The sequence below is a fragment of the Ceratina calcarata genome, unplaced genomic scaffold, assembly GCF_001652005.2.
Source record: "Ceratina calcarata isolate Rehan_Ccalc_2016 unplaced genomic scaffold, ASM165200v1 scaffold493.2, whole genome shotgun sequence".
In the NCBI taxonomy this organism is placed as follows: Eukaryota; Metazoa; Arthropoda; class Insecta; order Hymenoptera; family Apidae; genus Ceratina; species Ceratina calcarata.
The window spans coordinates 135,438-163,002 of record NW_017173655.1 but is presented as its reverse complement, the minus strand read 5'-3'; the positions used below and the strand labels follow the sequence as shown (position 1 = coordinate 163,002).

General features: G+C 37.8%; 3 protein-coding genes across 14 annotated transcripts in view; 1 reads left to right on the top strand and 2 right to left on the bottom strand.

Moving 5' to 3' along the window:
* Positions 1–447: 447 nt before the first annotated feature.
* LOC108628053 (uncharacterized) lies at positions 448–10,640 on the bottom strand. Of its 12 annotated transcripts, none has more exons than XM_018029720.2 (11): positions 10,388–10,639; positions 9,807–9,844; positions 9,179–9,403; positions 8,543–8,740; positions 7,767–7,895; positions 3,860–7,614; positions 3,368–3,783; positions 3,096–3,287; positions 2,454–2,990; positions 2,095–2,373; positions 900–1,976 (listed from the first exon to the last, which is right to left on the bottom strand). In XM_018029720.2, the coding sequence occupies exons 3-11, from the start codon at positions 9,370–9,372 to the stop codon at positions 900–902; spliced, it is 6,777 nt and encodes a 2,258-aa protein (XP_017885209.1). In that variant the 5' UTR covers positions 9,373–9,403; positions 9,807–9,844; positions 10,388–10,639. The 12 variants fall into 12 exon arrangements, with proteins under 12 accessions (XP_026671996.1, XP_026671997.1, XP_017885214.1 ...); XM_018029721.2 differs by having other exon boundaries at positions 9,824–9,844; XM_018029718.2 differs by having other exon boundaries at positions 9,828–9,844.
* An 874-nt stretch (positions 10,641–11,514) lies between these two features.
* Positions 11,515–21,631, bottom strand: LOC108628013 (kinesin-related protein 4). Its single transcript, XM_026816152.1, has 5 exons — positions 20,830–21,631; positions 20,508–20,742; positions 12,328–20,440; positions 12,071–12,241; positions 11,515–12,000 (listed from the first exon to the last, which is right to left on the bottom strand). Exons 1-5 carry the CDS (start codon positions 20,981–20,983, stop codon positions 11,827–11,829), a joined length of 8,847 nt encoding a protein of 2,948 aa, XP_026671953.1. The 5' UTR covers positions 20,984–21,631; the 3' UTR covers positions 11,515–11,826.
* Positions 21,632–26,337: 4,706 nt separating this feature from the next.
* LOC108628022 (uncharacterized) overlaps positions 26,338–27,565 on the top strand; it is a 16,260-nt gene continuing 15,032 nt past the window's right edge. Inside the window, exon 1 of the mRNA XM_018029661.2 lies at positions 26,338–26,778. The gene's annotated coding sequence lies outside the window, so the exon portion shown is untranslated. The remainder of the gene's footprint in view (positions 26,779–27,565) is intronic.

Sequence of the window (27,565 nt, the reverse complement as noted above, 5' to 3'; positions counted from 1 at the left end):
AAATATTTAAAATATATAAATGACTAGATACAAATATTGCATAGAAATGTACATTGCAAAATATAGATATAAATTTAATAAATAAATACAATAACTACATATTAATAAGGATCATAGGAGGGTAAAACGGAGTTCCTACTTACAATAAGAATTAATTTGTAAGATGGCAACATTAAATGGTACGAGAAAGAATTACCTTACACTGCAACTAGTTCAAATTTAGTAAATGACTCTACGAAACAATTTCGGGTGATATGGCTCTTTAAAATGTGGAAGAAAGGAAGGTCTATCTAAATATATGCTTGTATAATATCGTATAACTGGCCATGTTACGTCTACGTTCTATGAATATGCAGTGTGTAATACTATGACATATTAATGCGCACATTGGTTGAAAACTGGGTGGGACATTAAGCTAGCTGCATTTGTGATCGAAAGTGTTATTTCTTTTTTTCTCATCGATATCTTAGTTGCGTAATATTTTTAATCGAAGTTAAAGCTTACTCAACATTACTCGAGACGTCTCTAAGATTCTGTATTTCTACTTAACCGGAGATCAAGGTGATTGAATTAAACAAAGAACAAATATACATACATAAACATTCTAAACTCGCACGCCCGTTGTGCCGCATTTCACCTTGCAGTTATCCCTTCAACGTTACAAAAAAATCATAGCACTTTTCGGTATATCTAATAAATGCATTTTTGTAAATATATTCCCTTTGATGTATAATGTCAATTGCAACTTGCTTTAAATTAAGATTATATTATAACTCTATCTTTACACATAGTACGATTCCGCGGTTGGAGTTATCACGAGTTTGCAGTTAAAGACAATAGTTTCATATGTATAATCGTAAAGCTAATGGTGCCACGTGCGTGGCGACCAGTCCGTAAATTTAAGTGTTAATGTGAGATGATTTAACGTCTGCCTTTTTAAGAATCGTGGGCTCATCTTTTAGAAAGGTTCCTGACCTGGAACCCACCGTAGGCTGTTTCGGAACCTCCCCATTATGGCACTTATTTTTAGCTTTTTCATCGGAAGAAGTCTTATTGACAGTCGTCCTTTTGTTAGCGGTCGCAGGTTTATTCATTCTATTATTGCCAGATGATTTAGGGGAAGATCTTTTGCTAGGGCTTTCGGAACCCTGTTGATTCATTGCTCCTTCTTTCCTTTCTCTCATTACCGTTGGGTGATTAACCATCGATTGCGTAACCGGCCTTGTATTCGCGGGTTTAGATGACACATTATTCAAAGACTTACTTGGAACATCCGGCGTTTTTGCAGCGTCTAGAAGATTTCTCCGTAAGTGATAAGCACTAATAGCTGCAGCTCTGCTCCTACTAGCTGCGGTAGAACTCTCTAACGATCTTCGTGGTCTTCTTGTCACCGTGAGTGGACTCCTTTGTTGCACGGGTGGTGAACTCTTCTTTCCCCCTTTGTCGCAAGTAGGCGGTTGTGGTTTTTTTGTCGTCTTTCCTAAAGTTGGTGAAAGCTTGTTTGACGTGTTCGATTTGGGCGTTGTTGTCATCTCTGTCATAAGACTGTCTGTCGACATCGAAGTGTCCATCTTATTGGGCTTCTTAACAACTGCAGGCTTGTTCTTTGATTCCGCTAAAGAATCCACAGACAAGCCTATTTCAGCATTTTTTTGTTTAAAAGACGGAGACTCGGGTCGCGTTATACCGCAACTCTTGCTGATCGAGTCTTTCTTTGTATTTATACGGCTGGTGTTAGATTCCGTTAAACTATCCGAGGAAAGAGCCTTCACATCCTTCTTTATGGGCAACTTTATTTTAGCTAATGGCTTCTTCTCGGTAGCCCGTTTCATTGCAGGACTAGATGTACGAGACGAATCTGAAGATGATATCATTATTTTTCGTCGTTGTTGTACCATAACTTTTTCTGGATGCGCCGGCTGTGTGGTTTCCTTTGGAACAGATTTGTTCCTAGGTTCCAAGTACCTTGACTTTACCTAAAAATTCGAGAAGCACTCAGTTTCTTTACCATCTTTTGACGTATTTAAAACTTTTCATAATAAACGAAATGCCTTTCGAAATATTGGTAACAATATTGAGAAAATAAAGATTTACCTCTAATTTATTAGGCCATGATTTCGGTCTGCTTGTATCCGTAGTGCTTTGCTTATCATTTTGCATTTTACGTTCCATTGGATCGCTCTTCGGTTTGTTAAGAACTTTCTTCGGTTGTTGTTGCTGCTGTTGTTGCTGTTGCTGCGGCGGCGGTTGCGGTTGCGTCACTGTCATTTGCTTCAAGGTTCTATGATTATGTTCCGATATAACCATTTTCACACGTTTCAAGTCCAGGCTTCTATTTGTGAGCCTTGGACGACTCGACGCTGGTCTAGGTTCCTACGAAAAGCAACAATTCTCACAGATGGATATAGATAGTCAATTTCAATTTATTTAAAAAATTATATAATGTTACTTACGTTTATAAAATTAGAATGTCTCGATGGTCGTTTTGTTGTTTCATGAGGTAAAATTACTAAACAAGCTAATTCTTGTATTCTACGTCGAAGCTCCAAGTCCATTTTTAGCCATGTGGTTGTTCTCGCGGCTCGCGTTGCATCTCTGACCAGACACTTCTCCACTCGGCTTTGAATTTTCTTCAAGAAATCGATGAACAAAGGTCCCCACTTGATCTTATCCTGAGCTTCGTCTTGCTGTGCCGAGGTCAACATTTTGTGCAATTTCGAGTAACTCTTACACGCTTGTTCGGGGGGCAAACGTTCGGCGGCAGCTAAGAAATTGTCCTCCAGTCGGCTGATGTTCCACGTTAACTCTCGGCCTAGAGATTGGAAGTTCTCATTTCCCAGGACTGCCGAGAAATTATCAGATAAGAACTTCACCGAAGTCTCCAACAGATTCGAAACCATTCTGAACACTGGTTCAGCCCAACGAACGTTTGGCAAAGTTGCCAGGAGTTTATCACAGTCCATCATCGTTTGAAGCACGTTATCTGTAGACTGTCATTCACGAGAGCAAAAATAAATGCGATGTTTATTTAAATTGACAAACTTAGCTTGGGAACTTAAATTCAGAAAAATTATATAACGTTAATATGTACATACCATATGCACAATATGTTGACGATAACACTTTGCCATGAGTTCTTTTGGAAGCGTCGCGAATGCCTTACATGGCCATATGCGCACGAAGTGTCTCGTTACCCATCGAAGTGATTTTCTGTACACTTCGTCGAGACCGTAAGCTGCTGCTAATGGCATACACTCCAATACCCCAACAGCGCATATTTGACAGGGCTACAGCATAAACGCAATTATGGTAAAACACCTCTTTAAAACTCCACATTATTCTAGTTGTTATACTTTCACGGTCTCACCTTGTGGAATAGGTGACAATATTTTACTTTAAGCGTATATTCGATAATTTCCTTGAGACCTTCCAGGCATAACATATCAGCTAAAGTAGCTAGTTCCACTATACTTATGGAGTCCGGTATATTACTTTCTCCGCTGTATATGTGACACAATGCAAAATGCACCGCATCGTAGGAGTATCCTTGCAGAGAAATAACATTCCCAGCGTTTTCGATCCATCCGCCGCTAAGTATTGCAGCGAAGTATTGGCAACGAGAACTCAATATACACTTGTGCGCTCTTATGCGACGTCCAGCTACATCGATCGTTACGTCTGGATTAATTTCTTCTAAGAACATTCTTAGCAAATCTTCCCCTAATCTATTGTACGGTCTGCTTCCTGCTAAACTGGATGTTTCGGTTTCCTCTGTACTCCCTTCTGAAAAACAAATTCGTAATTGATTGTGAAAATTCGATTACGTACTTCGTTCTGATATAGATAACGAGTTACACACCAGCGCCAGAACGACCCATGCTGCTCTGCATACTACTTAGATCGGATTCCGATATGATTCCCTCCCCATCGTATTCTCCTGTCAGTTCTTCAAGAGGAGACTTTTGTTTAGATGGAAGCGAGGTACTCATGATTGAGCTAAACTTCCTAGGTAGCGGTCTAACAGATCCATTAGTCCTGGACATCACCAATTTACTTTCAATCCAGGAAGTCTCCGGAATACTGTTGCACATACGATAGCTGCTCCTCTCTTCTTTCACAGACAATATATCCGCCGATTGAGACGCTACAGGTGTTTTATCTAGATCCGATAATCGAACAAAGTTGGATGTTGTTTTTAGTGTAGTTCTTTCATTTTTCTTCGACGCTACGTTATAATCCTCGTAAGCCGTCTCCGACTTCACGTAATCCTTCACAAACTCGCTCTCTATTTTTTTAATAGTCTCATGCAGGGATTTACGGGATTCCAATATTTTACTACCTACAGCAGGAACTACTTGTGGTCGATTTATGTTTGGCACTTCTCCGTTCAACAGTTCATTTAATTCATAATCATGATTATCGCTATCAGGGGATGGACCGCTGCCACTACTGATGTCGAACGTCTCACTTTTCCGCGTTTGCCCCTCGGTGCTCTCAGTACACGTTTTCTCCCACGCAGATGTCTCCGAATACTCGTCCTCGTACACTTTAATATCGGCAGCGTTCAGATTTTCAATTGTTCTTTCAGTATTCAATTCCGTGTACTCGTGCTCCTTTACACTGACCCGAAGTTCCTCGTTGATCACTTCAACGTGAGAATTAGGAGGTGTATCTCTCACGTCGAACTCGAAAACATCTTCCGAAGACGTGTCCATATTGCTGGGACCATTGTTTCCTTCTTGAAACGGTTTAGAGTTCTTCTGGGTGACAGCGTCTACTCTTGAGTCGTTCAGAGAATGACTGGAACAACTGGGCTTCGCTTGCAATCTTTTCAAATCTCCCCGATCTACGGACAGACTATGCGCACGTTTATGTTCCTTTCTAAACATTATCTCTTTTGCTACGTGTCCGTTGTTACCATTGTTAGAATTATTGTTGACAGTCTGCGTCTTATCGACGTTCCAGGAATGTCGTTTAAATGCTGGTCGGGATGAGGATAAAGTTCTTCTCCTTACCACCGGCGAGTCAGACTCTATGTACATGAAGACACTCGGTTTAGCTTTTTCTCTGACACATTTCTGCTCGGTCGACGATTGATCCTCTTTTGTAGCTGTACTGCTCTCGCTGGAGTTAACGTCATCCAATTTCGTCTCCACTTGTTTGTCAGAGAACGTAGAAAGACTTCTTCTGTGTGAAGGATGCACAGTACTTTCTTTATTCTTCGGCGGATCACTTAGATCAATAAACATTGAGAAAATATTTTTCTTATCGATACTTTCAATAGGTTTTTCCGGTTTAGCAATTACCTCTTCGAGCTCCGGTTTTTTATTCTTCAATACATTGTTACTAGACATGTCGACGTAGAATTCACAGTACGATTTGCTGCATCCGTTTTGCTCCTTCTTCTCTATCGAATGACTCTGTTGCTGCGCGATGGGTTTGTTATCCATATCTTTTAAATTAACAAAAAATCCTAAGCTACCATGTTTCTCGTGATTGCTCACTTTTCTCACCGGCGGCTTCTTTACACATTCTGAACTTGAAAAACTTTGTGACATTCCTGCGCCGGTACTGTTCGCGACCTTGATCTCATTTTTATTACTACAATCGCTCATGTCGACCACCCACGCTGTCAATGACGAAGACATTTTCGCAGACCTGGCTCTTCTTACTTCTGGTTCGTTCATGATAACGGAACCACCGGAGACTATCGGCGTTGATTCCGTTTTTCGACGCACAGTAGGACTATCAGTAGGCTTAGAATAGTCCGAAGTGCTGACTCCGCCGGAAATAATGGGCATAGTCTCAACGCATTTAGTTTTCTTCAGCGTGTCTGTTCTGCTGTCTTTGTCGATGATGCAACTTAACGTCACAGGCAAGCTGCTACTGCCGTTGGTCATCTCATCGTCCAATTCCGCATTACAATCAGTAACAACTTCATCGCTGGCGCTTTTCGTTACCGGATAAACCAGATTGTTTTTACCGCTACTCGAATTATTGTTCTCCGGTGGTGTCTGGTTAATCTCATATTTCCCGTTATCTAATGAAAGATACGGCAACATGTGATATTGGCTACTGGTCGGTATTTGAACGTCTACTGTAAATTTATTTAGCACGTTGTTTATCGGTATCGATGGTTCCTCGGGTGGGTTGAAACACGAATCACCGTCGACGCGATGTCCCGAGTATTGAGGTATTGCATTCTGAAACACGAGATTACCTTGTCGTCGTTCATATTCTTGCCTCAATACAGAAAGCTTCTCGTCATTCGAGTCCAGCTCAAATGTATTCCTTCTGATAAGGGAAGGTCGACGTGTATCGTCCGCCAGATTCGCATCTTTATCGTTCGTTTCCTCGGTATCGTTCGTTTCTTTTTTCGCATCTATCGCTGCGCTCGAGTTATTACCGCTGTTTACACGCGATACAACATGTCGATCGTTATTTATATTTTTATTATTGTCAGGACAAGGAGAAGGATGCGCACTTTCGCCGCTGTCAGCTTCCTTAATTTCTACAACTAAACATTCTTTCTTTACCTCGGTATTTATTTTGTCCTCGGAAGTAGAATCAGTTCTTCGCACTTTCCGCGTATCCCCAAGCGGTTCCAGATACTCAGTAAGCTTCAGCTCTCTCTCGAATTCTGCTATCCTTTCGTGGCCGGTCTGCAGATTAGTCGCTTTAAGGGATGTGAATTTGTGACATTGTTCGCCGGCCAGTTCGTTCGACGTGTTTGTAATATATTTAGAAGAGGAAGCATATGGTTGCACTTTTTCGTCGTAACATTGATTTTTAATCAAGTTTCCAGATGGAATCTCTACCTCATCGTTAAGAGTCGATGCGTCGATGAAGTAATAATTACTTGTATTACAGGAACTTTTTATCGCGTTGCGTATATCGTGTGGTAATTCGTGATTCGCGTTCTCCGTCCGCGTATTTCCAAGCTGAGAGCAATCGGAATGATACATCTTCTCATCCTGCGACTTTCGTGCCGACTCCTTCGCCGCGCAACTTTTCTCCGCGTCGCTGATCGCCGAGGACGCGTTGCCAAGGTGAATGAATTCAAACGACTCATTCTCATCGCTGGCGCAGTCCGACTCGTAAAACGGATCGCTAAGTACTTGATTCTCGTATTGAAAAATTTCATCCGCACGCGACTTGTCGTTTTGAGGGTTGCCCGTCGACGAACTAGAGGAATCCAGCTGGAGCCGTTTCCCGTCGAGGGAACAGCTCGTTGTGCTATGATCGTTCGAACTACATTCCATCAGACCTGAATCCCCCAGGTCCTTCGCGTGGCACGCGCTGTTATAATTGTTGGTCGAATTACAGCATTCGTTATCTTGAACCGCTTTCGGATCCTTGTTACGTGCACGCCTGCCGCGTATCTTATCTAATTCATCGTTTCCGGAGGTGTATTCCGTGACTTGTAGCTCCTCGAAATCGGTACTCGAATTCTCCGATGCGGTATTCTCGTGCGGGCTTACGGAACCAGTTTCCAAACCAGAATCAGCCATATCGGACACAGTGGGACTTACATCCACGGTAGCATATTCTCTCACATTTCTCACGCTTTCAATGTCTTCCGTGCGACAATCTCCGGTTGTGCAATCCACATATCTTTGACATAAAGACAAATATATATGTATATGTATAAATTATACAAAGAAATGTAAATTTAAACGCGAATATACGATAATTGTGCAAATCGGTATTAAAATCTTAGATATTATGTATCTACTTCTATTGTATTATAATTATGAATTAAGAACCTTTTATCGATGTCTGCTGCTTTATTGTTATCAGAGGGTGGATTCACGAGTTGCAAAGTATAAGTACTCAAAATACGTCGCACCAGTAACTGTTCTTTTTTCGAAACGTTTGAATTGCTATATAGAAGCCTGAAACGGTACGAAGTAAAGGTAAATATACATTCAGGAAAAGAAGTTCTAATTTAATGCATATTATTCTATCCATGTGCAATCTATGACATTGACTTTTAATGTGAAAAGGAAAGTTTACATGCTGGCTTTCAAATAATCCACATTATCAAAATAAAGTTTTACGTATATTTTACATTATATAAAAAGAGAAACTATAATATGTGCAATAAAACAAAATAATAAACAGATTGATTAACTATACAATTTTTGTATTTTTAATACTGGAAATCAGATTACATAGAAGTCAATATATCTATAAGACATATTCCTTATATTATAATCATATTAAATAATAACATGTGACATTTTATTAACGAAATCTTTTTAACATAATTTACATACAGGGCATGCAAATAAACATTTCGTAAATCGATAGTACATGGAAAATGTTAGCTCAGAAATATTTGTGATTAATATATTTCATTTGTCAACGATCGAAATGCTTTTATTTCAACAAACATAAATCTGAATTCACAAATATCCCTGAATTAAACAAGGGTCTATATTCCAAGTGTAGTTTGCAATATACAAATAACATAGAGTTCTTATATGGATACTGCTTCTATTAACGAAAAGGGTATTATTATACACACAGCTGGCAGTACCTCACAAAGCCTTCTATATGATGAAAAATTTCCAGTTTATCAATGATACAGTCAATGCGACTGTTAATGTGTATAAAATAAGGCCTGAGGACCTTGTAAAAATGTGGGGCTCTTGTTTTAACGATACACTGGTTTGTTCTTATTATATTATGTCCATGTATTATGTTAAAATCACAATACAAGGAGTCCGTAAATATGCTACAATAAAACACTCTATTCAGTTTATGTATTGATAAACTTATATTTCGTACATATTAATTACTTTATACAAGTACATTCCCATAAGTTACAGTCAAACAATATGTCTCGTGGACGTGTGCAATAAATATCGTGTAACAAAAAATAAAACGTACTACACGTGATGTAAGTAAACTAGAACTTTCAAGTATTTTATAATTTTGTACAGTATATCATTTTTACCGATACTCAGTTTACACACGTATTCAGATCCTCTAAGTACATAACATAAAATGATTTAGCAAATACTTCTGAAATAATTCATGCAATGATATTTATATATGCTCTATATTATTGTAATATTTTATCCAATGTATAATATCAATGTTATTAGCTGCTTCGATTAGACTGTTCAAATGTAAGTGACCCAAATTAAATAATGTTAAATTATCGGTTTACCTCGAAATATTATCTTGAAGATCGCCAAGGCTTTTTGCAACAATTCGACCGTTTTCTATATCCTGGTGTTTTTTAAATGTTTCACTGGAAGGGAGTTCAGGCTTGACAGAAGCATAAAGCTGATGGCAATAGAGCCATTGATGTATTCTGTCTAAATTTCCACTTTGCTTGTTGTTGCCCCTGCCTCCAGCCATGAGACATGTTTAATATTTCATACTTGTTCACCTTTAATCCATTAAATTCAAATGAGTAATACCAGGGAACTTCATAAAAATTTTAATAAACGTAGAGAACGAAAAGATGTACAGAGTAATATTAAATACAGATCTTGCTTTTACAAACAATGACCATCGAATGGTAAATTTTTAAACACATAGAGCAAACGAAGCGTTGAAGCAACAAGGATATTAATGATTCTTAAATGTATGCATTGCTGACAAAGTACATAACAATTTCAAGGTCAATACAACAGATACTCCTTGCCATAATAATTACCGATCTCCTCGTACCATCTTTAATATTTCAACAATCGTACATTTTGTTGATTTGCATGATAATTTAAAACGTTCGAAATATACGCATGAATAATTACATAATGTTATTTGTTAAAAAACATACATATACATACTGTTATTTGGTACCTACGTACAGTTCATTACGTTTAACCTATAATTAATAAATATAATTGCATTTTGATTCATGAATGAAATGTGCAACTAAATATTTGATACGTAAAACAGAGAATGAAAACATGAATGCCAAAAATAAACGCGTAATTCTAGCACGGTTCAAAAGTAGGAATCCACAGTTTGAAGAGAAACAGATCGGACCATTGGAACGCGACGAATGCCGACTAATCTGTCGATTAATGAAATCTCACGTCGCAATCAATAAAGTATATGGCAGTAAGCGTGTCATACTGAAAGCAAGTGTTTTCGATTTTTAAAAAGGATCAATCGAACACACCTTGTTGATTGTCACTTGACGCATCTCTGCGTGTATTCAGAGTACGTCTTACTTTCGTGTATTACTTAGCAGCAACGCGGATTATTAACTACGCCGCGACGAATACAGTTATCTTCAGAAAACGTTAAACATACGAAAACGTCACTGTTCGATTATCTGCATCCGTAAAATATGTTTTTCCGAAAACTTTCTCAATAATTTATTGATCGGACCCCTGGTACATATGTATACACATTTACGTACCTCGCATTATTTCGGTTCTTGAACACCGGTCGGGGTATGTTATGATTACACGACGATGCGGGCCATAATCCTCTCGCACATTTTGCCGGACGCGACTGTTACGAAATTCGCCGGATATTAACGGTACGATACTTGGCAAATGTTCACTTGCTTGTTGTTCAAACGACAAATATGCGACGATCGTTTTCACAGCCGACTCTAGTATTAGCCATGCTGAGAAACGTGGCAACACCGCTCATTCGGCAGCGGTAGTCCTATTTTCAATAATAAAGTCCTGTACTTTGCTGTACTTGAAGCTACAATTAAACGGTACTTTTTTTATAGAAAATTGTATTAATCTATATTATTTTTTGATAATTAAGTATAATAACTATTTAAGTGTTATAACTATGACAAGTAGGAGTATACATGTAACTAATATTTATAACATGTTGCACATTTGGAATCTCGAAAGAATTTGGTGCTTTGTTGCGTTATATTTGATATATACACAGTGATTTCAAGAAAATTGTAGAACAAGATAAAACCATTTTTGAATCAACTGATAAAAGGGCACATATGTTGATAAGAAATTTTAAATAAATAAAATTGTTGTTGTGAGGTTAACTGCAGCTGTGAAAACGAGATTGGTGTAAAATTTTGTAATGAGAGAAATATGCAATTACTTACAGGAAATCAGAGAACAATATTACAGTTGCAGTATGAATTTCCTCGTTAGAAGCTTTATATCAATTATTATCCACAGAAATCTATTTCAATCAAATCAAGTGTTCATAGGACAGTCAAATGATCTATTGATCCAGAGACAGGAAGATCTACAAGGCTACATAATTGTAAAGAATATAAGCAATCAGCTGGATTTTCTGAGCAGTGATAAGATCTGGTTATGATAAGGACTGAGGTATAATGTATAAGTTAAGTTTTATTATTCTTTTATAAGGAATTAGTTGACACATTAAAAAATAATTGATTGTTGGCAATACTTGTTGGACTTCCTGAGTCCCAACAATGAGAAGTAAGTAATTACTCATGTTTGTATTAAAATTGTTTATTTCATAAAATATGGTTAGATAAGAATATGAAACAGAATAGCCTTTGAGATAATTAAACTTTTTAATCGACAGAAACTGAGAGAAACAGCAAACTAGTTACTTTCAGTTTCTCTATTTTAATAAAAATAACCTCACACAGGATAGATTGCATTATAATTTATTACTTGTAAAAAACTCACACTTTAATATTTATTTTTAATATAAATCACAATATATATGTACGTATAGGTCTCTACTTTACAATAACTATGTACAACCTTACATATTAAATGTATCTACAGTTCTCATATTATTAAGACGAGCAGATTATGATAGTAATTTTTCTTCTTTCTCCGAAATTCACATTCATTATTCACTATCGTGTGTCAACTGTGTAAAGTCGTTATATTATTGATTAGTTTTGTCGTGTAATACTTTATTCGATCGCGAATCACAATGACTTCGTGTTTCTTCCAACTCTTTCATTCGGTCCTCTAATTGTTTTATTGTTCGAGCTCGGGAACGGCATACATTTTTCAAGAACATCTTGTCTTTTTCCAACTTTTGAATTTTCATATGTTCCTGTAGAAGTGATCAGAGTGTTGTAATTATTATAAAAACTGATATAACCCTGATAATAATATTTTCTTACCTCTACGACTCCACTGTTAACACTACAAAAGCGTATTGCGTTATTTGGTATCGTTTGACAGGCTTGATCTACTCTATTCACGCGCCATTTCCTACAGATATCGCATTCCCACGTCTTAACATCGTTCAAAGACCTCTGCAACGATTTTACCTCGCAAATCAAGTTTGCATTCTACGTGAAAAATAAAATGCACATTAATAGATTTATAAATTATGTATATATCGATAAAGCTGTAATTTCAGTATCTCATTACATACCTTAGTACGGTATGCGAGTACCAATTCGTTCAATTCTTTACATTTCTTCTGATAAGGGAAATTCTCACTTTGAATCTGTAACTGTAGAGTTGCGATTTGCCCATTCTTTGATACCAGTTGCAACTCCAACTCGTGAATCTTATTCTTCAATTGCTCGCATTCCACCTCAACCTCGTTATTTTTATAAAATGTTGACGTATTTTGTCTCATTTTTCCACCATCGTTCGATGTACTTGATTCATTGAATGTTCTTGAAGTCGCTTGAAGCATTCTAATTTCGTGCTTAAGTTTTTTATTCTCGGCCACGAGATACTCCAGTTTCTTTCTCGTGTCGTTGTCCAATTCGCCTTCCGGTTGACGCAAATCTATTCTTGAATTGATTTCGGCATTATCGATATCTTTATTTTTCTCTGTTAAATCTCGCAGCCTTTTCATAGCATCTTTAAGTTCAGTTTCTCTCTGATTCAATAATAATTTATGCATCTTTAATTCTTTCACGGCTCTATTTCTTTCTTCTTCAAGCTCTTTCACGCGGTTGTACGTGCCTTCCATAATCTTCGTATTTTGCGAGTTGTCCTTTTCTGGATCCATTTGTAGTCTCATCTTAAGCGCATCAGCTTGGTCCCGAAGTTCCTGATTTTCGTCTCGAAGCTTTTTCAATTCTACCTCTAGTTCATTGATGTGCACATTTTCAGTTAAGCGAGAATATAGTTTCTCTTCCAGTCTGGAGATCTCAGCATCTCGTTCTCTAATTATTCCACCATATTCTTCTAGTTCTTCATCCAGTTCTTTATTCTTCTCAGTCAATTGCTTGATCTGATTAGCATACTGTTTTACCTCGTTTTCCTTCTGACTCAAAACTATTTTTTTGCCTTCCAATTCTAACGCAATCCTATTTTTTTCTAGAAGAAGGTCATCGTATTTGCCTTCGTCCATGGATGAACTCAAAATCGAGTACTTTGATTTGTACGATGAAAGCGTCATTTTCAATTCCTCGTTTTCTTGTACTGCAAGCTCATATTTCGTCTTTACATCGACCAAATCTCTTAAAGTTCGATTTTTAGCCTCTTGAAACTCTGTTACACGATTGGTTGCACCTTCCAAATTTTGCTGTAATCTTTTATTCAACTCTCGCAACTCCTCCATTTCAGCTTCCGCTTTAATCTTGCTAGTACTGTTTCTAATTTTCCTCTCTAATTTTATATTCGCCTCCTCAAGTTGTTCGTATCTCTCTTTCAGATCGTTCAATTCTTCTATCAGTGTAACATTTTTGTTGTTCAGCTCATTTAATTGTTTTTTCAGTCCAGTATTCTTTACTTCTTCCGAATTTAACTTGTCTTTGATGATTTCCAATTGTTCTTCGCTTTCCTTCTTCAATGTTTGCATGTCTTCCTTGCCTCGTTCTATGACAGATCTTTGATCTTTAACGTGCTGTTTTAACGATTCATATTCGTATTCAATAGTTTCAAGTTTTGCTTCATACGCAGATAACATGTCGCATTTATCTTTCAGAACAACTGCAATCTCTTCAATACGCGCATTCTTCTGTTCTATCTCTTGACTCATCTGGTTACAAGTTTGCCCGAGCTGTTCGAACTCTGCATGCATCGATTCCAACTTTTGGTTCTTTCTTTTTATTTCCATCGAATTAGCTTCGATGATGTTTTTCAATTGTTTTTCGTTCGCTTCGAGACCCTCGATAGTATCATTTAATTCCAAAATTTTTGTTTTGTAAGACTCTATAGCGTGGGTCAGATTATCGATCTTCTTCTCGTACATCTCTTTTTCGCATTTAATCTTCGACTGCATTTCCACCTCCTTGATTTTTATTAGCTCCTGTGTTTCCTTCTCCTTTCTCTGGACAATCGCTTCTCCTTGTCGATTGTCGACCTTACACCGTCTATCAAAATCCGCTTGCAAATTACTTAAATCTGTTTCCAGTGACTCGATCTTCTCTTTCATAATTTCTTTCTCACGAGTACTTTCTATCAAAAGATATTCTAACTGAGAGACCTTGTTCTGATATTCTTTATGCATACGTTCCCGTTCTGTTAATTCGATCTGTAACTTTTCCATGTCCGTTTCCAATTCTTTGGCCCACACAGAGGAACGTTTTTCCGTATCTAAGGATTGTCGTTTTTCTTCTTCCAATTTTCGCTTTTCCTTCTCGTGCGTTTCTTGCATGGTTTTAATTACTTCCGCTTCTTTCGATATTAATGTCTGTAACAAAACTGTGAAGATCTCGGTTATAGGCTTCTTTGAATAGTCGACGGGGTTCACGTTGGATATTAACGATTTTAATTCCTTAAGTATGCATTTTTTTATATCGTTCACTTCCCAATTAAGCTTCTCGTTATCATCCATCAATACTTTTTGTTGTTCGCATATACGTTCTTTCTCAGCCATCGTTTCATTCAGTTTCTCCTTGACGTTTCGCAGATTACCAAGCTCTCGCGACATATTCATGTTTTCATCGATATACTTGTTCAAAGTATCGTTCAACTTTTGTAAATTGTTTTCAGATTCTGTGATACGCTGCTGATATTGCTGAATCATCGAATCAAATTCGTTTTTATACTTTATCTCCAAATTATTCTTGAAATTCATTGCTTCGGCTTCGGTTTCTCGCAATTTTTGTGTAAGAATGTATGCTCCTTGTTCGCTCTCCTGTAAAAGTTTCTCATAGTAAGCGCCTTTTTCTTCGAGTTCTTTACAGTAGAATTGCTGATTTGTTATATTCTTTTGAAGATCGTTTATATAAGTTTCTAACTCTTTGATTCTTTGCACATATTGCTGTTCTGATTCTTGAATATGCTCTTTTTCTTTTTCTAGTTCCTCACACCGTTTCTTCAGACATTCTAATTCTTTATTTTTCAGTTCAATTACGTTCGAATCCATTAACTCGTTTTTCTGACTTGTGACTAAATCCAATTCAGTTCTCAAAGATAATACCTGCTCGTTCAGTTTAGTAATCGTATCATTTTTGTTCTGTTCCTCAAGTTTTAAACTTTCTACTTCTACCTCCAACATCAATCTTTGACTCTCCAGTTCTTTCTCTCGCGCAGAAAATTGTTCAGTCGCCTTACTCATGTTGCTCAACTCATTTTCCAGGATTTGTATTGTCTTCATTGCCGTATTTTCGTTATTTTCCATCTTCTGCTGCAATTCCTTGTTAGCGTCTCTCAGACTGTTTATTTCGTCCAACAAACTGAGTTTCTCAGTTTTACAATCGTTAAGCGTGTCAGCGAAAATAGTACTATTTTTCTTAATCTGATCCATTTCGTTCCTCAGTTGGTCAATGAAACTCTGCATGTGTTCTAGTCTGTTTCTATCTTTACCCAAGCTTTTTCTTGATTTAGACTTGTTAGGCGAATGTGCGATTTGGACATTTTGAAGTCGGTCCAGTTCAGTACATTTGTCCTCGTACAAAATTGATAATTTGTCGTGATCATCTTTCAAAATTTGCAGTTCGTTGTTTAAACTCTGTATCTTTTCCTCCACAACGCTTACATGCGTTTCGTCCACGAAGCTGAAGTTCAACGACATATTATGCACGCTCGTGTTGAGCTCTTGATTAATCTCAATCTGAGTGTTCACACATTTGCGATCGTACTTTTTCTGCAAATCGTTCAGCCTTTGGTTCAAGGCATTTACTTCGAGTTTAAGAGCTCTGCGATTCTCGGTCAAGTTTCTCATGTGTGCACATTGGTTGCAAGAAGTCAATTTCAAGTCGCTAAGTTTTTTATTCAAACGCTTTAGATGATCGTTTTTAGTTTGTAATGTTGCAACTTTGAGTATCAATGTTTCACGGGTTTCTTCTTCCTCCTTAATATCGCTTTCGTCGACATCAAATATTGCCGACAATTGTAATGAATCTTTCAGAACTTTTTCATTGTAGGAAGAATCAAGATTTTCTACAGTCTCGAACAAACTGGTAGAGAATTTCGCGTTCTCTTCGGACAATATTGTTATTTTTGTCTTCAACTCTGCAAGCTCTCCTTTTAAAGTATTATTCTCCGTTTTCAAGAGTTCTACATCACTTTCAGCACCCTTCATCGACGATGATTGTTCCAATTTATTCTTCAGAATATTACATTGCTCCTTTAACATATCGTTTTCTTCTATCGTATCCATTAAGTCCGTAGAAAGTTCGTTATTTTCATTTACCAAACACTTTTTTTGTTCTTCAAGAATTACTACTTTCTCCTTATGGATGCATTCGTGATCGTACAAGAGCGACTTGCTTTCTTTAATGTTATCCAATTCTTTCTTCTTCTCCGTTATAGACATCGATAATTCGATGTTCTCTGCTGTTAATTTATCGATCTTTGTTTGATACGATATTAGTAACTGTTGCTCGTCTTGGTTTTCCGACACTTGCGAACGGATCGAGTCTAGTTGCTCTTTCAATGCCTGCAACTCGTTCTCCAAAATGATCTTTTCCTTGGTAATTTCAGAAATTCGCGTGTATAATTCGTCGATTGTTTTCTGCAGATTGGCCTCTGTCTGTACTGCTTTTTCTTGTTCAGTGTTTAATTTGGTAGCCATCTCCATATTCTCATTTGTCAACAGATTGATAATCTCTTGTAATTTAGTCATGTCTTCCATGATAATTTTTATGTCTTCCAACTCCTGACTTTTCAAGTGAAGACTCTCTTCTAGTTGACTCTTTTCTGCTTCCAATATCAAGTTTGAAATATTTGCGTTGCTCTCGTTCATCGGTAGAATAGAACGATTCCTCCATCGTTTTCGTAAATGTTCATTCTCAATTCGGAAGTTCGTCACACTATGTTCCAAGTCATTCACATAATTATTCAAATTTTGATTTTCGTGCACATGTGCATCTCTTTTCCTCGAGACAGCCGAAGTTTCTTTTTCATCATCATCATTTGTTTCATCGAGACATCCAAATCCAATTTTTCGTTCAATTTCGTTTTCCAATTTACAAATGTTGTCTGTCGTTTCCAGATGTGTTAATTTCATTTTGAATTCAGAAATCTTCTTCAATTCATCGTTCAATCCTTTATTAAGACGTTCAAACTCGTTTCGTTCAGTTGTGATACAATCAATTTGTTTGTTCAGCTCAAATATCTTCTCTAGCGCTTTCTGCTTCTCGATCTGCTCCGATTCCAATTCAGATGTTCGTCGGTCCAGTTCTTGCTGCAACTCTTTAACAGCACATTCGAAATCTGTGTTTGTGGATGTTATGTGTTCAAACTCGATTTCTAGATCGGCAATCATTTCCATCATTTCTTTGTTTCCCGTCTTCTCTATCTTTATTTTTTCCTTTAATTCCGAAGTAATTTTACTCAATTTGTTGCGTAATTTATTATTAACATGCGAGAGCTCGAGTTTCTCCGATATAATCGTCGCAATTTGTTTCTTCAGTTCAGAAATCTGTTTTCTTTCTTTCTCATTTTCCATCTGTTGAGTCGTTGTCATAGTTTCAAATTCTAATATTTTTTCGTCAAACTTGGTTTGCAAATCACTATTGATACGCTGGAACTCGTTTTTCTCAGAGATTACGTTTTCCAATTCGTCTTTCAATGCGGAAATCTCCGTAACAGATTGTACAGTTTGTTTCGCATACGAAGTATCTGTTTCATTAACTTTTTTCTCCAATTCAGTGTTTGTCTCTTTAAGCTTATCGTTCTCGGAAACCACGTCAACAAGCTCTTTCTCCAATTTGGAAATCTTGTCAACTGCTTGCTGGTATACCGATTCATGCGATGCAATCGTGGATTTCAACTCTGAGACATTCTCGTTCAATTCCCTGTTTATGCGTTCGAGTTCATTTTTTTCCGAAGCAACACGTTCGATTTCTGTTTCCATTCGCACGATTTTTTCCGCTGCTTCTTCTCTTGCCATCCGTTCTGATTTGACTTCCGATTGCAAATCTGCAATCCTTTTACCAGACTCTGCTTTCAACTCGATGTTCACACGCTCGTACTCGTTCTTCTCCGAAGTAATTAGTTCTACTAACTTTTCTAATTCGGAACATTTTTGGACCGTCTCTTGCTTCTCTTTTTGCTCTAAAGCAATTTTCGTTCCGTAGTCCGAGGACACTCGATTTAATTCGGCGCGTAAATCGCCTGCTTCCTGTTCTAATTTATCTCTTTCTGATTTCATGCTTAGCATTTCTGTCTCTAATTCTACTATCTTATTATTAACGATATCTGAACTCATACTGTTAAAATTACTTCGTAATTTTTCTAATTCGACGGACTTTTTATTCAGCTCCGAGTGCAATTCTCGGCGCATGTACTCGAACTCGTTACGCTCGGCAGTAATATTTTCCATTTGCTTTTGCGATTCTGCCATTTGTTTAGTCAACTCGGTACGCAGATCAACGTTAGCACATTCGAGTTTAGTTTTCTCTGAGGTAACAATTTCAAGTTGCTGCTTGATGTCCGAAATCTTTTTCATTTCTTCTTGCCTTATAGCTTCTTCAGACATGTTCTTCAACGCCAGCTCTGCTGTTTTCTTCTTCAATTCTGCTCGCAATTCACGACTGATGTGCTCAAATTCGTTCCTTTCCGAAGTAATATTTTCTATTTGCCTCTCAAGTTCTGAGAACTGTTTCGTCATTTTATTATTCGACTCCTTTTCTAAGATACTTTGTTTTTCAATTTCATTCAACTTGGTGCATAATTGAGTAATTACATGACTTACATCTTTCTCTTGCATAAGATTCAGATCTTTAAGTTGCTCCATTATTTCTGGAGCAATATCTGTCTTAAAGTTCTCTAAGGTCGATCTACTTTGTCCATCTTCTCCGTGTATCCGACAATGCTTTTCTTGACATATCAGCTGCTTTTCCAACGTCGTAAATTCGCAAAGTTCCTTATACTCTTTTCTTAGATTCATATTATCTTGTCGTAAAACATGCTGCGGTGTACCAGGAGAGCAAGCCTGAATGGACACGTTGCACTTCTCAGGTGTTTTTATGATAAATACATCGTCTTGAAATGTAACGCGCTGGGTACCACGTTTCGTTATAAACGGTTCTTCGTCGCTGTCACTTGCATTGTCCCTAGATTCGCGGGTTCTCTCACTTTCATACAGTTCCAATTCAAAATCGGCGAAAGCTGTTTGAAACGTTTGGTTCATTAGATCCATAGATTTTAAGATACTCTTTCGTTGGGGCTTCTCAAATGACACTTCTTTTATGGTCGGCAAAGATTTTGCCGACTGACAGACAGACGGAAGCTGTTTCAACATTCTTATTCCTGGACCGCCCCACGTCTGTCTCCTCTTGTATTTGTTCTTATTGGGCAATGACTCTTCTTCAACCTCCACGTCTCCAGAAACGATACGAGTTTTCAATACTTCTATACGTTCTTCTAGCAATTGATTAACACGTTCTTTCTCCAACAACTTCGACTCCATTTCCTCGACCTGTGCCGACTTATTCTCATTCTTCACTTTCTCTAATTCTTCTTGAAGCTTAGTCAGTTGTTTCGCGTAACGTTTCAGAAGAGCCGCATCAGACATGACTTCGTTAACTTGTGGCTTGTTCTTCACACTTTTAGCCCGCGATGCAAAAGACAAAGTACACTGAGTTTCCTCTAAAGCGGCAGGTGTCACAGCGCATATTATTGTTGTCATAGCATTACCGCCCAACGAGTTCTGGAGTAATCTCGTCAATTTACTGTCGCGGAAGTTTACGTGTTTCTGGACATCCTGCGATTCGCTTAATTGCATGATCACCAAGCCAAGCGTCGATAAAGACATATTAATGTGTCGTCCTTCCTTAAATCTTTCACCGGTCGCGCCAGTTTGTCGGGCTCTCTCAGAACCAGCGAGATCTACAAGATTTAGTTGTGATACCTGTATTGCACCATCTGAATTCGAGCCTGCCTCTCTGCTCTCGATGGTAATCCTAAATATGGTGTGACTCCTACTGCTCCGTTCATTCATGTTAGTTTCTCCTATCCTTCTGTTTTTATCTCCCTTCTTCATTATGGTCAACACATTTTGAGGACAGTTCGTGATTTCTTCTTTACATTTTAAAATCACCTGCCCAGTTGCATCTTCCTTTAACTTTAAGTCAGTCCCACTTTTGTTCAAGAGATCATTGACCTTTTCATTGTATATCTCCAAATAGGATACTCTGTAAAATAAAGATTTATATATGTGTATGTATAAAAAGCTGTTTACCAATAAACATATGTATATACCTTAACAAAAATTCACGTCCAACAGTATTTGCAATAGCATCAAACATGTGTTCTATTGCAAGTGGTACGATTCCTGGTTCATCTCTGTCACCCAACATCGTGTATGTTTTTCCAGAGCTTGTCTGGCCATATGCGAATACTGTACCATTGAAACCGCTCACAGCAGCATTGACAATGGGTTGTACGACGGTATTAAACACATCCGAGTTGGTTGCGTGCATATCAAAAATATGGTCTGCAGACGTAATAAGACGAAATTATAAGAACGTGAATTCGAGAGAAATCGGAAAGAGGATAATTAATTCGAGAATTAAATATTTACCAAATACAAATCCTCCATCGCCGCGTCTTTTCATTTCAGGATCTGTGGAAATAATAGAGTTCCCTTGCACCGTCCATTGTATCGACAAGTTGTCGTCTCTCTCACGTTTGATCAAGGGCCTCACTTTAATCGCGACTTTTATACTGTCTGACATATTAACTTTAGATTATAAATGATCATTAACAGTAAATTGTAGAATAAATATTTGGACGCTTCACTCTCACATTGGACGACAGTTCACGTTCACGTTATGGCGTGCCACAAACGCCGTTGCCGTTCAAATTTGAATTCTCTGCAATTTAATTGGTCTGACGTTCCACGAACTATGTCGTACCGGAATGCAGTGAATTTCAGTGATGATCATTTTTCATTGGATAATGTCTGTTATGTTAACTACGCTTTCCACATCATTTTTATACTTGTCTTTAGTATATACACTAAGGATAAATGTGCAGGACGAGATTTTACAATTTAAGAATTTGTTCTCTTTGTTATTTCAACGCTTCAACGTTTCGCATGAAAGTGCTTCGATAATAAAGCAACTCGGTAAACCATTCGTCGTTAAACGAGAGATCTACAGACGGACGGATAGCTGGTCGTAGGATTACTAGCCGCTGATTGTACAGGTTTGTGTCCCTTTAATATTTTATCAAAGAGTAATTAAGAAAAATGTTTATTGCAAAAGGTTATTTTTATTCGAACGAAGAATGCTTCAAACACAAAGTTGTAGCTCTAGTTGTCAGGTACAAAAAAGAACCTATGCAATTTCCTTCGAACTCCACTCGTTAAAGAGTAATTAGCGATAAACGATATAATTAATCGATTGTCCTGAAATATTTGAGATAGGAGAAAATTGCATACGACCTATTTTGCAAGATAATTTTAAAAGGTTGTAGCTCCTAATTGGCATATTTGCTGTTAAGTATTAAACATTGCATCAGCATTTGTCTGTGTACAAACTTGCAATCTATAATTAGTATCAGTAACTTAATTTCTGCGATTGAACAAAATCAATGTCAACCCCATTATGTTAATTTTATTTACTCTCTCGTGTGAGGTACGAGGCGTGATTAAGGTGTGTTTCAACTTGACCCAGCTGTACATTCTGTTGGCTTCTGGTGAAGTACGGTAAATAAATACAATTTCATCCAATACATTCCTTAATCTTCCTTTACTTTCGATTTTTATAAACTTTAGTACGTCGTTCTCAAGAATACAAGTTCAACGAATGCAGAATCTATTAACAATGCCGAAACTTGTAGGAAAGGAGGAAGGGATAAGATAATTCATTTACATATTCTGTTTCTCTGATCTTGCGTTGAGAGAAATCGCGCAACCGCTTTTTCCGCGGAGTTCATTAGCGTGGCGAATTAGTGTCCATACTTTAACGAGAGTTCCGTGCCAGTATTTTCAAGAGGCACAACGAACCGAGCAAGTTCGTCCGGGCGAGCGTTCACGATGCGTCTGAACGCTTACAAAAGGAATGTGTCCCCCCACCGGTTCGTTGCTCATTGTTCGGTCCGTGGCATGGGTGCGGTTTGATTCTGCATTTCGAACCAATTCACTGTCTGGCGACAATTGAACGCGTCCATTCTCTATTTGTAAAGAGCGAGAATCGATCTTTTTTTTTACAACGAGACGTCGATGCAAATTCGATCATCAACTATTACACTTTAATTCCTTGTTTCTATTTTCATTATAAAAAAGATTTTCGCATTTGCTTTTTACATCTTCAACTTAATAACAATCAGTCTTCATCCTTTCTAGTCTATTATTCAGTCTAATGTCAGGTATTAATGAGATCATTTCATTAGCATTTGATTAAATCTCTGTTACTTGTTCAACTATAAAATGTACAGTCATCGCAAATTAATATGCAACGCCTCCTTGATTATTATTTTTCTTATAATACAGCGATCGACGGTTGGATTCGTTTCTTTATTTTCTTTCCTTTTTTTCTAGTCGCTATCGCACGGGCCATTAACATTCCAGGATAATCGTAGATAGGGCACGAAGGGTTCGAGGGGCTTTTCGCTCCCTCGGAGTCCTGCTCTATCTCATCCGAATTCCTGAACGACGACTCATCGCGGCTCATTGTGACGTTGATGTCACGTTCAGGAGCTGCGGCGTGTCCTCGCATTGATTCGCGCGGTTCAGAAATTGAAACGCGAACCGTCCGCGCACGTGCATTTCTGCCGTTTCAAATCCATCGTCCTTAATCGTGATCATTAGACGACGGATCCCACGCCTTCCTAAAACAATGCGATTCAGAAGTTAGATTCCATTTATTATACTGACAGAATAATAAAAGGTTTATTTTACGTAAGACGTGATCATCACTCATAGTTAGTATACTTGTTCATGCGGATGCGTGCTTTATAGAAAGAACTTACGAGACGAGGAAAAAAACGATTTGATCAAGCGTCTTCTATGTTTACAATCGCATCTAATTTGTTAGCAATTTGTTAGCATCTAATTATATTATTAATATGTTCCACGAATTGCACCAATGGACAATAAATCGTTGTTGACACGTCGTAAGAACTATTAGCATGCTCGTCGTTTATGTTAGATATTAAGGTTGTATGAGTCGTTAGATCTTCGCCAAAAGTGTAAGTCATCTAGTAAAAAGCTGTGTCCAATATTTGAAGCAATGAACTTTTAGAAGAAATGATAATTACAGAGGAGTCAGGTTTATAAAATTCGACTTGTTTTCATTAGGAATTTTTAAAGCATTATTTCTAATATTTTGTACAGTGTTTTATAAATGTAATATTTAGTGATTGTTAAAATTTTAATGCTTTGTCATTGTTTTTATTTAAGGATGGGCACAATCTTAAGTCTTATGCAAATTAATGGAAGATAGATAGACGAATGAGAATTGAAACAAAGTTTCTTAGAACCGAGATCTGGAGTGATTCAAGAGCCACTTGAATTATGGACGAGATATCCTGCGCTCGCATTATAACTAGACTATAATTTACCAGGATTTTAATTTGCGAAACACATTTCCGATAAACACATTTCTTTTATCGTTTATCTCTGGAATGTCTATACACTTACTTTTTATATTTTACATAATTTCATGTATTAATTTACACTGTTAATATTCTTTATAAGCGTAAAAACGACGGTTTAATTATTATACTTTATTTTACTGTATTTACAGAAGTTTAAGTATTGTTTCGCAGACACTGTCTAACCGAGCCTTCATTTAGATAACAGCCACGGACGGTGCTAATTAAGAACCGCTATTCCCCGTTGGCGTTAAATTAAAATGTTAATCAACGCTGGAATATTCGCCACGCAGCCAGTAATTTATTGAGCGTGCAACGTTTATTGCGAATTAAACGCGAAAGTTCCGATCGCGAATTAAAAACTATAACGGGATACTCGTTAAAAAGAAGAAACTGCATTCACGGTTATTAAAATCGTACATTATTATCCACAAACCTTAGGACACATTATGAAAGAATAATTCACGATTCATATCCTTTTATCGAAAGTATTATTTTATTAAAATTAATGAATATAAAATTGTTTGATTTCTGATCTTTGAATCTTTGAATCTGAAGACGCTCATTGAACAAGTCAATAAATTCAACAAGGGGATTCGTTTGATCGTTCATCGCGTGGAACGCAGAGATGCGACACTTGTAGATGAGAAGTTCGAAAAACTAAGCGGGTCGCAAGAAATGGATTGCTCGTAACCTGGAAAGATTGTAAATTAGTGTAAATTGCAAATAAGAACGTAGACATCATTCGCGGAAAACGCAGAAGCATCGAGTGACGCGAGATCTCATACAACGCGGCGAATTGGTCATCGATGACGGCTATTACGTATAAATTTCCTTCTCCATCGATGATATTATTCTCTGAACGCATATAAAACCTATAATGACTTTTGCGTGACGGAAAACCGTGAAGGTCGGGTGATTCTTCTTCTTTAGCAAACAAAATAATGCTGCCTGTCGAAAACTATTTTAAAATGAATTATTTTCGTTTGAACAATACTGGAAATCATGGAACAAATTATACAATTTTAATTCGATCGTTTCATTTTACTTCGGTATGAAAAATTCCAGTCCTTTTGATGAACCGTGAAACGACTCGAGCCTTTCCGTAAACCGCGATGAATGTTCGTAGATTTCGAGGGACCGGTTTCATTCGCAGGTATTCGGGAACCTGGCGGCGTTTACCCCTCTCGCGGCCCGCGATCGTTAACGACGTGGATGAAAGAGCAGTTGGAGACCGGGAGGAAACGAGTGCGTTTGAAAGAAATCAGAATCGAACCGGTCGTAGGTGGTGCGTCTCATTAAGGCGGAGGAAATGATCGCGGATGAATGAACGCCGTCGCGCGTGGGTGGTTCCGATTGCTCAGGCAAATCGTTCCACTTGCCCTCGACAATAAATTGTTGAGAAACGTTTAGTAAAATTCGGATTATTCTGTACTGATAACTATTAGAGAACTTATTTGTGAATGAATAAATTAATCTAATATACCTACGTAATAATAATAATTCATAAGTATACAGGGTGTCCCGGTTTTTAATGGACAAACTTGGGGAGCACATTCCACATGCGAAAATAAGAACAAAATATTACTTGAATTTTTCTCAGAAATGCTTGATTACAAAGTTCATACCGTGTATAAGCTTATATCTAATTTCTATTAAGTAAGTTTGTATCTAAGTATAATAATTGTAATAAGACTCTTTTTATTCAGGTATTCGTAGCCAGTGATTCATTCTGGCATCGCATTCTGAACTTGGTAACGGTTTACTTTTGCTTTTCACGCGTCCCACTTGCCGCATCATGAATGAACCCGATTTCAAGCTCACGTCCTTAGCGAATCGATGAGTCGATGAGCAGAGAAAAGGTTACACGATCGTTCCTAGGTCGATCGATGAAATTCAAGGAGATTGCTCCGGAGATCGTGACGAAGACAAAAGACTCCGGAATTTGTTACCTGGTTTAATTGTGACACTGACCTCGGATTCGATTAGCTCCACCGATTTACAGTTTTAATACGCGTTCTTTATCGAATACGAGGTGCCAAGAAATGGTTACGACCCCTTTAAGCCCGGCCACCATGAGCGCCATTTAACCGTGGAAAACAGGCTGGGAAAAAAGGATGTAATAAGCTGACAAGAAATCGTTCAAGGTAAACATGAACCGGCAGGCGACTTTGATTCCCCTCCTCCTTTCACCCTTTTTCTCGCAGTCACTACTTCCTTCATCGTGGCTCCTTTTCAAACACCGTGAAAGTGAGACTCAAGTAACAAAAAACTCGTCCTCGCATATTAAAAATAGGCATCAATTTTTATTCAGATGTTTTATTAATTTTTTATAAAAATCGTTCATGCATTTATTCATGTAAAAGGAGATGTGAGATCCGAGAGGGTTGGTCGTATCACGTTTTGAAGACGTGTTCGGGCGGGAAGCGGTCGTCACCTGCGGAGCGGTTCGAGGCCTGCCGACACCTGGCGCGCCTCGACTTTGGTGAACACTTTGGTGGGAGTCTACCTACGGAGCCTAGCCTCGTCGAGACGCGCGAAACCGGGGACTTCAGTTGTCACCGCGACACCAACGGAGCAACATTACGTTGTTTAACCATCCGCGATAAATTCCGAATCGCTGTCACGCGAACCCGCGGTCCCGTCGTGTTAAAAGTACAATTTTAATCGACGTCGATTCAACAAGTGTTCGATTCAATCTCGTCCCTCGCTGACTAACGAATCAAGTGTAATTTGTTTCTAATTGTTACTGGGAATTTATCCTACGCCGAGGAAGAAGTTCCCGGAAATTATGCAATCCCGTCGCATTTTTATCTGAAATCCAGTTAAACGGCGGGCGACGAGTCTCAGATCGGCCGATGCGCGGTATCAGGAAGAAGATCGACGGAGCGCGTTTACGACCAGCCGTATATCGCCGATTACGCAGTCCCAGGTATTTATATCGGCCGTACCAATTTCTCTTTCGTTCGATTTTACGCCGCGAAACGAGCAATCGAACGTATATACCCTCGTTTACGGTATAATTTATCGTAGGAAAACAGCGCGCGCGTTAAGCCAGGTGCACACCTGATGGTTTGTCCTTAGCGATAACGCCGACACAATAAACTTGGAAATCAAGGTTTCAAAACACGTTATAAATTTTCTTGTAAGAAAACTGACATCGATCGTCTGTGTATTTTCGCTATAAGTGCCTCTTCTCATGTGCGTGAATGAAACATAAAATTTCTGAGAGAGAACAACGCATTTCCTATAATTAAAAAGAAATCAGACGTCGGAAGAACAATGCTAATAATAATTAGCTACGTGCTAAAAAGTATAGAAGGAAATATCCAATTAAGTATTGATGCTGACGAGAAATTTTTTTTTCTTCAAAATTTCGAAAAATGCTTGAAATAAAAGTTGTTTGTCTTCTAACTTCGATATTTAACGAGTTACGTATGATTATTTGGCATTTTATTGATGTTGACAAAATCCGACCATCCCACCGTCGAAACGGCGAACTTTTGGCAAAAAATTTCGTTTTTCCTTAATTACTCCTGAACCGTTAAATCTACGGAAAAATTGCATAGGACCTTTCTTATAGAGGACGACGAGATCTACAATTTCCATGTAAAATTTTTTTTCTAGCATTAATATTTAACGAGTTATTGACGAAAAACGAAAAAACAGTTTTTTGCAAATTACTCATTAACTATAGACACTAGCGAAACATTTTTACA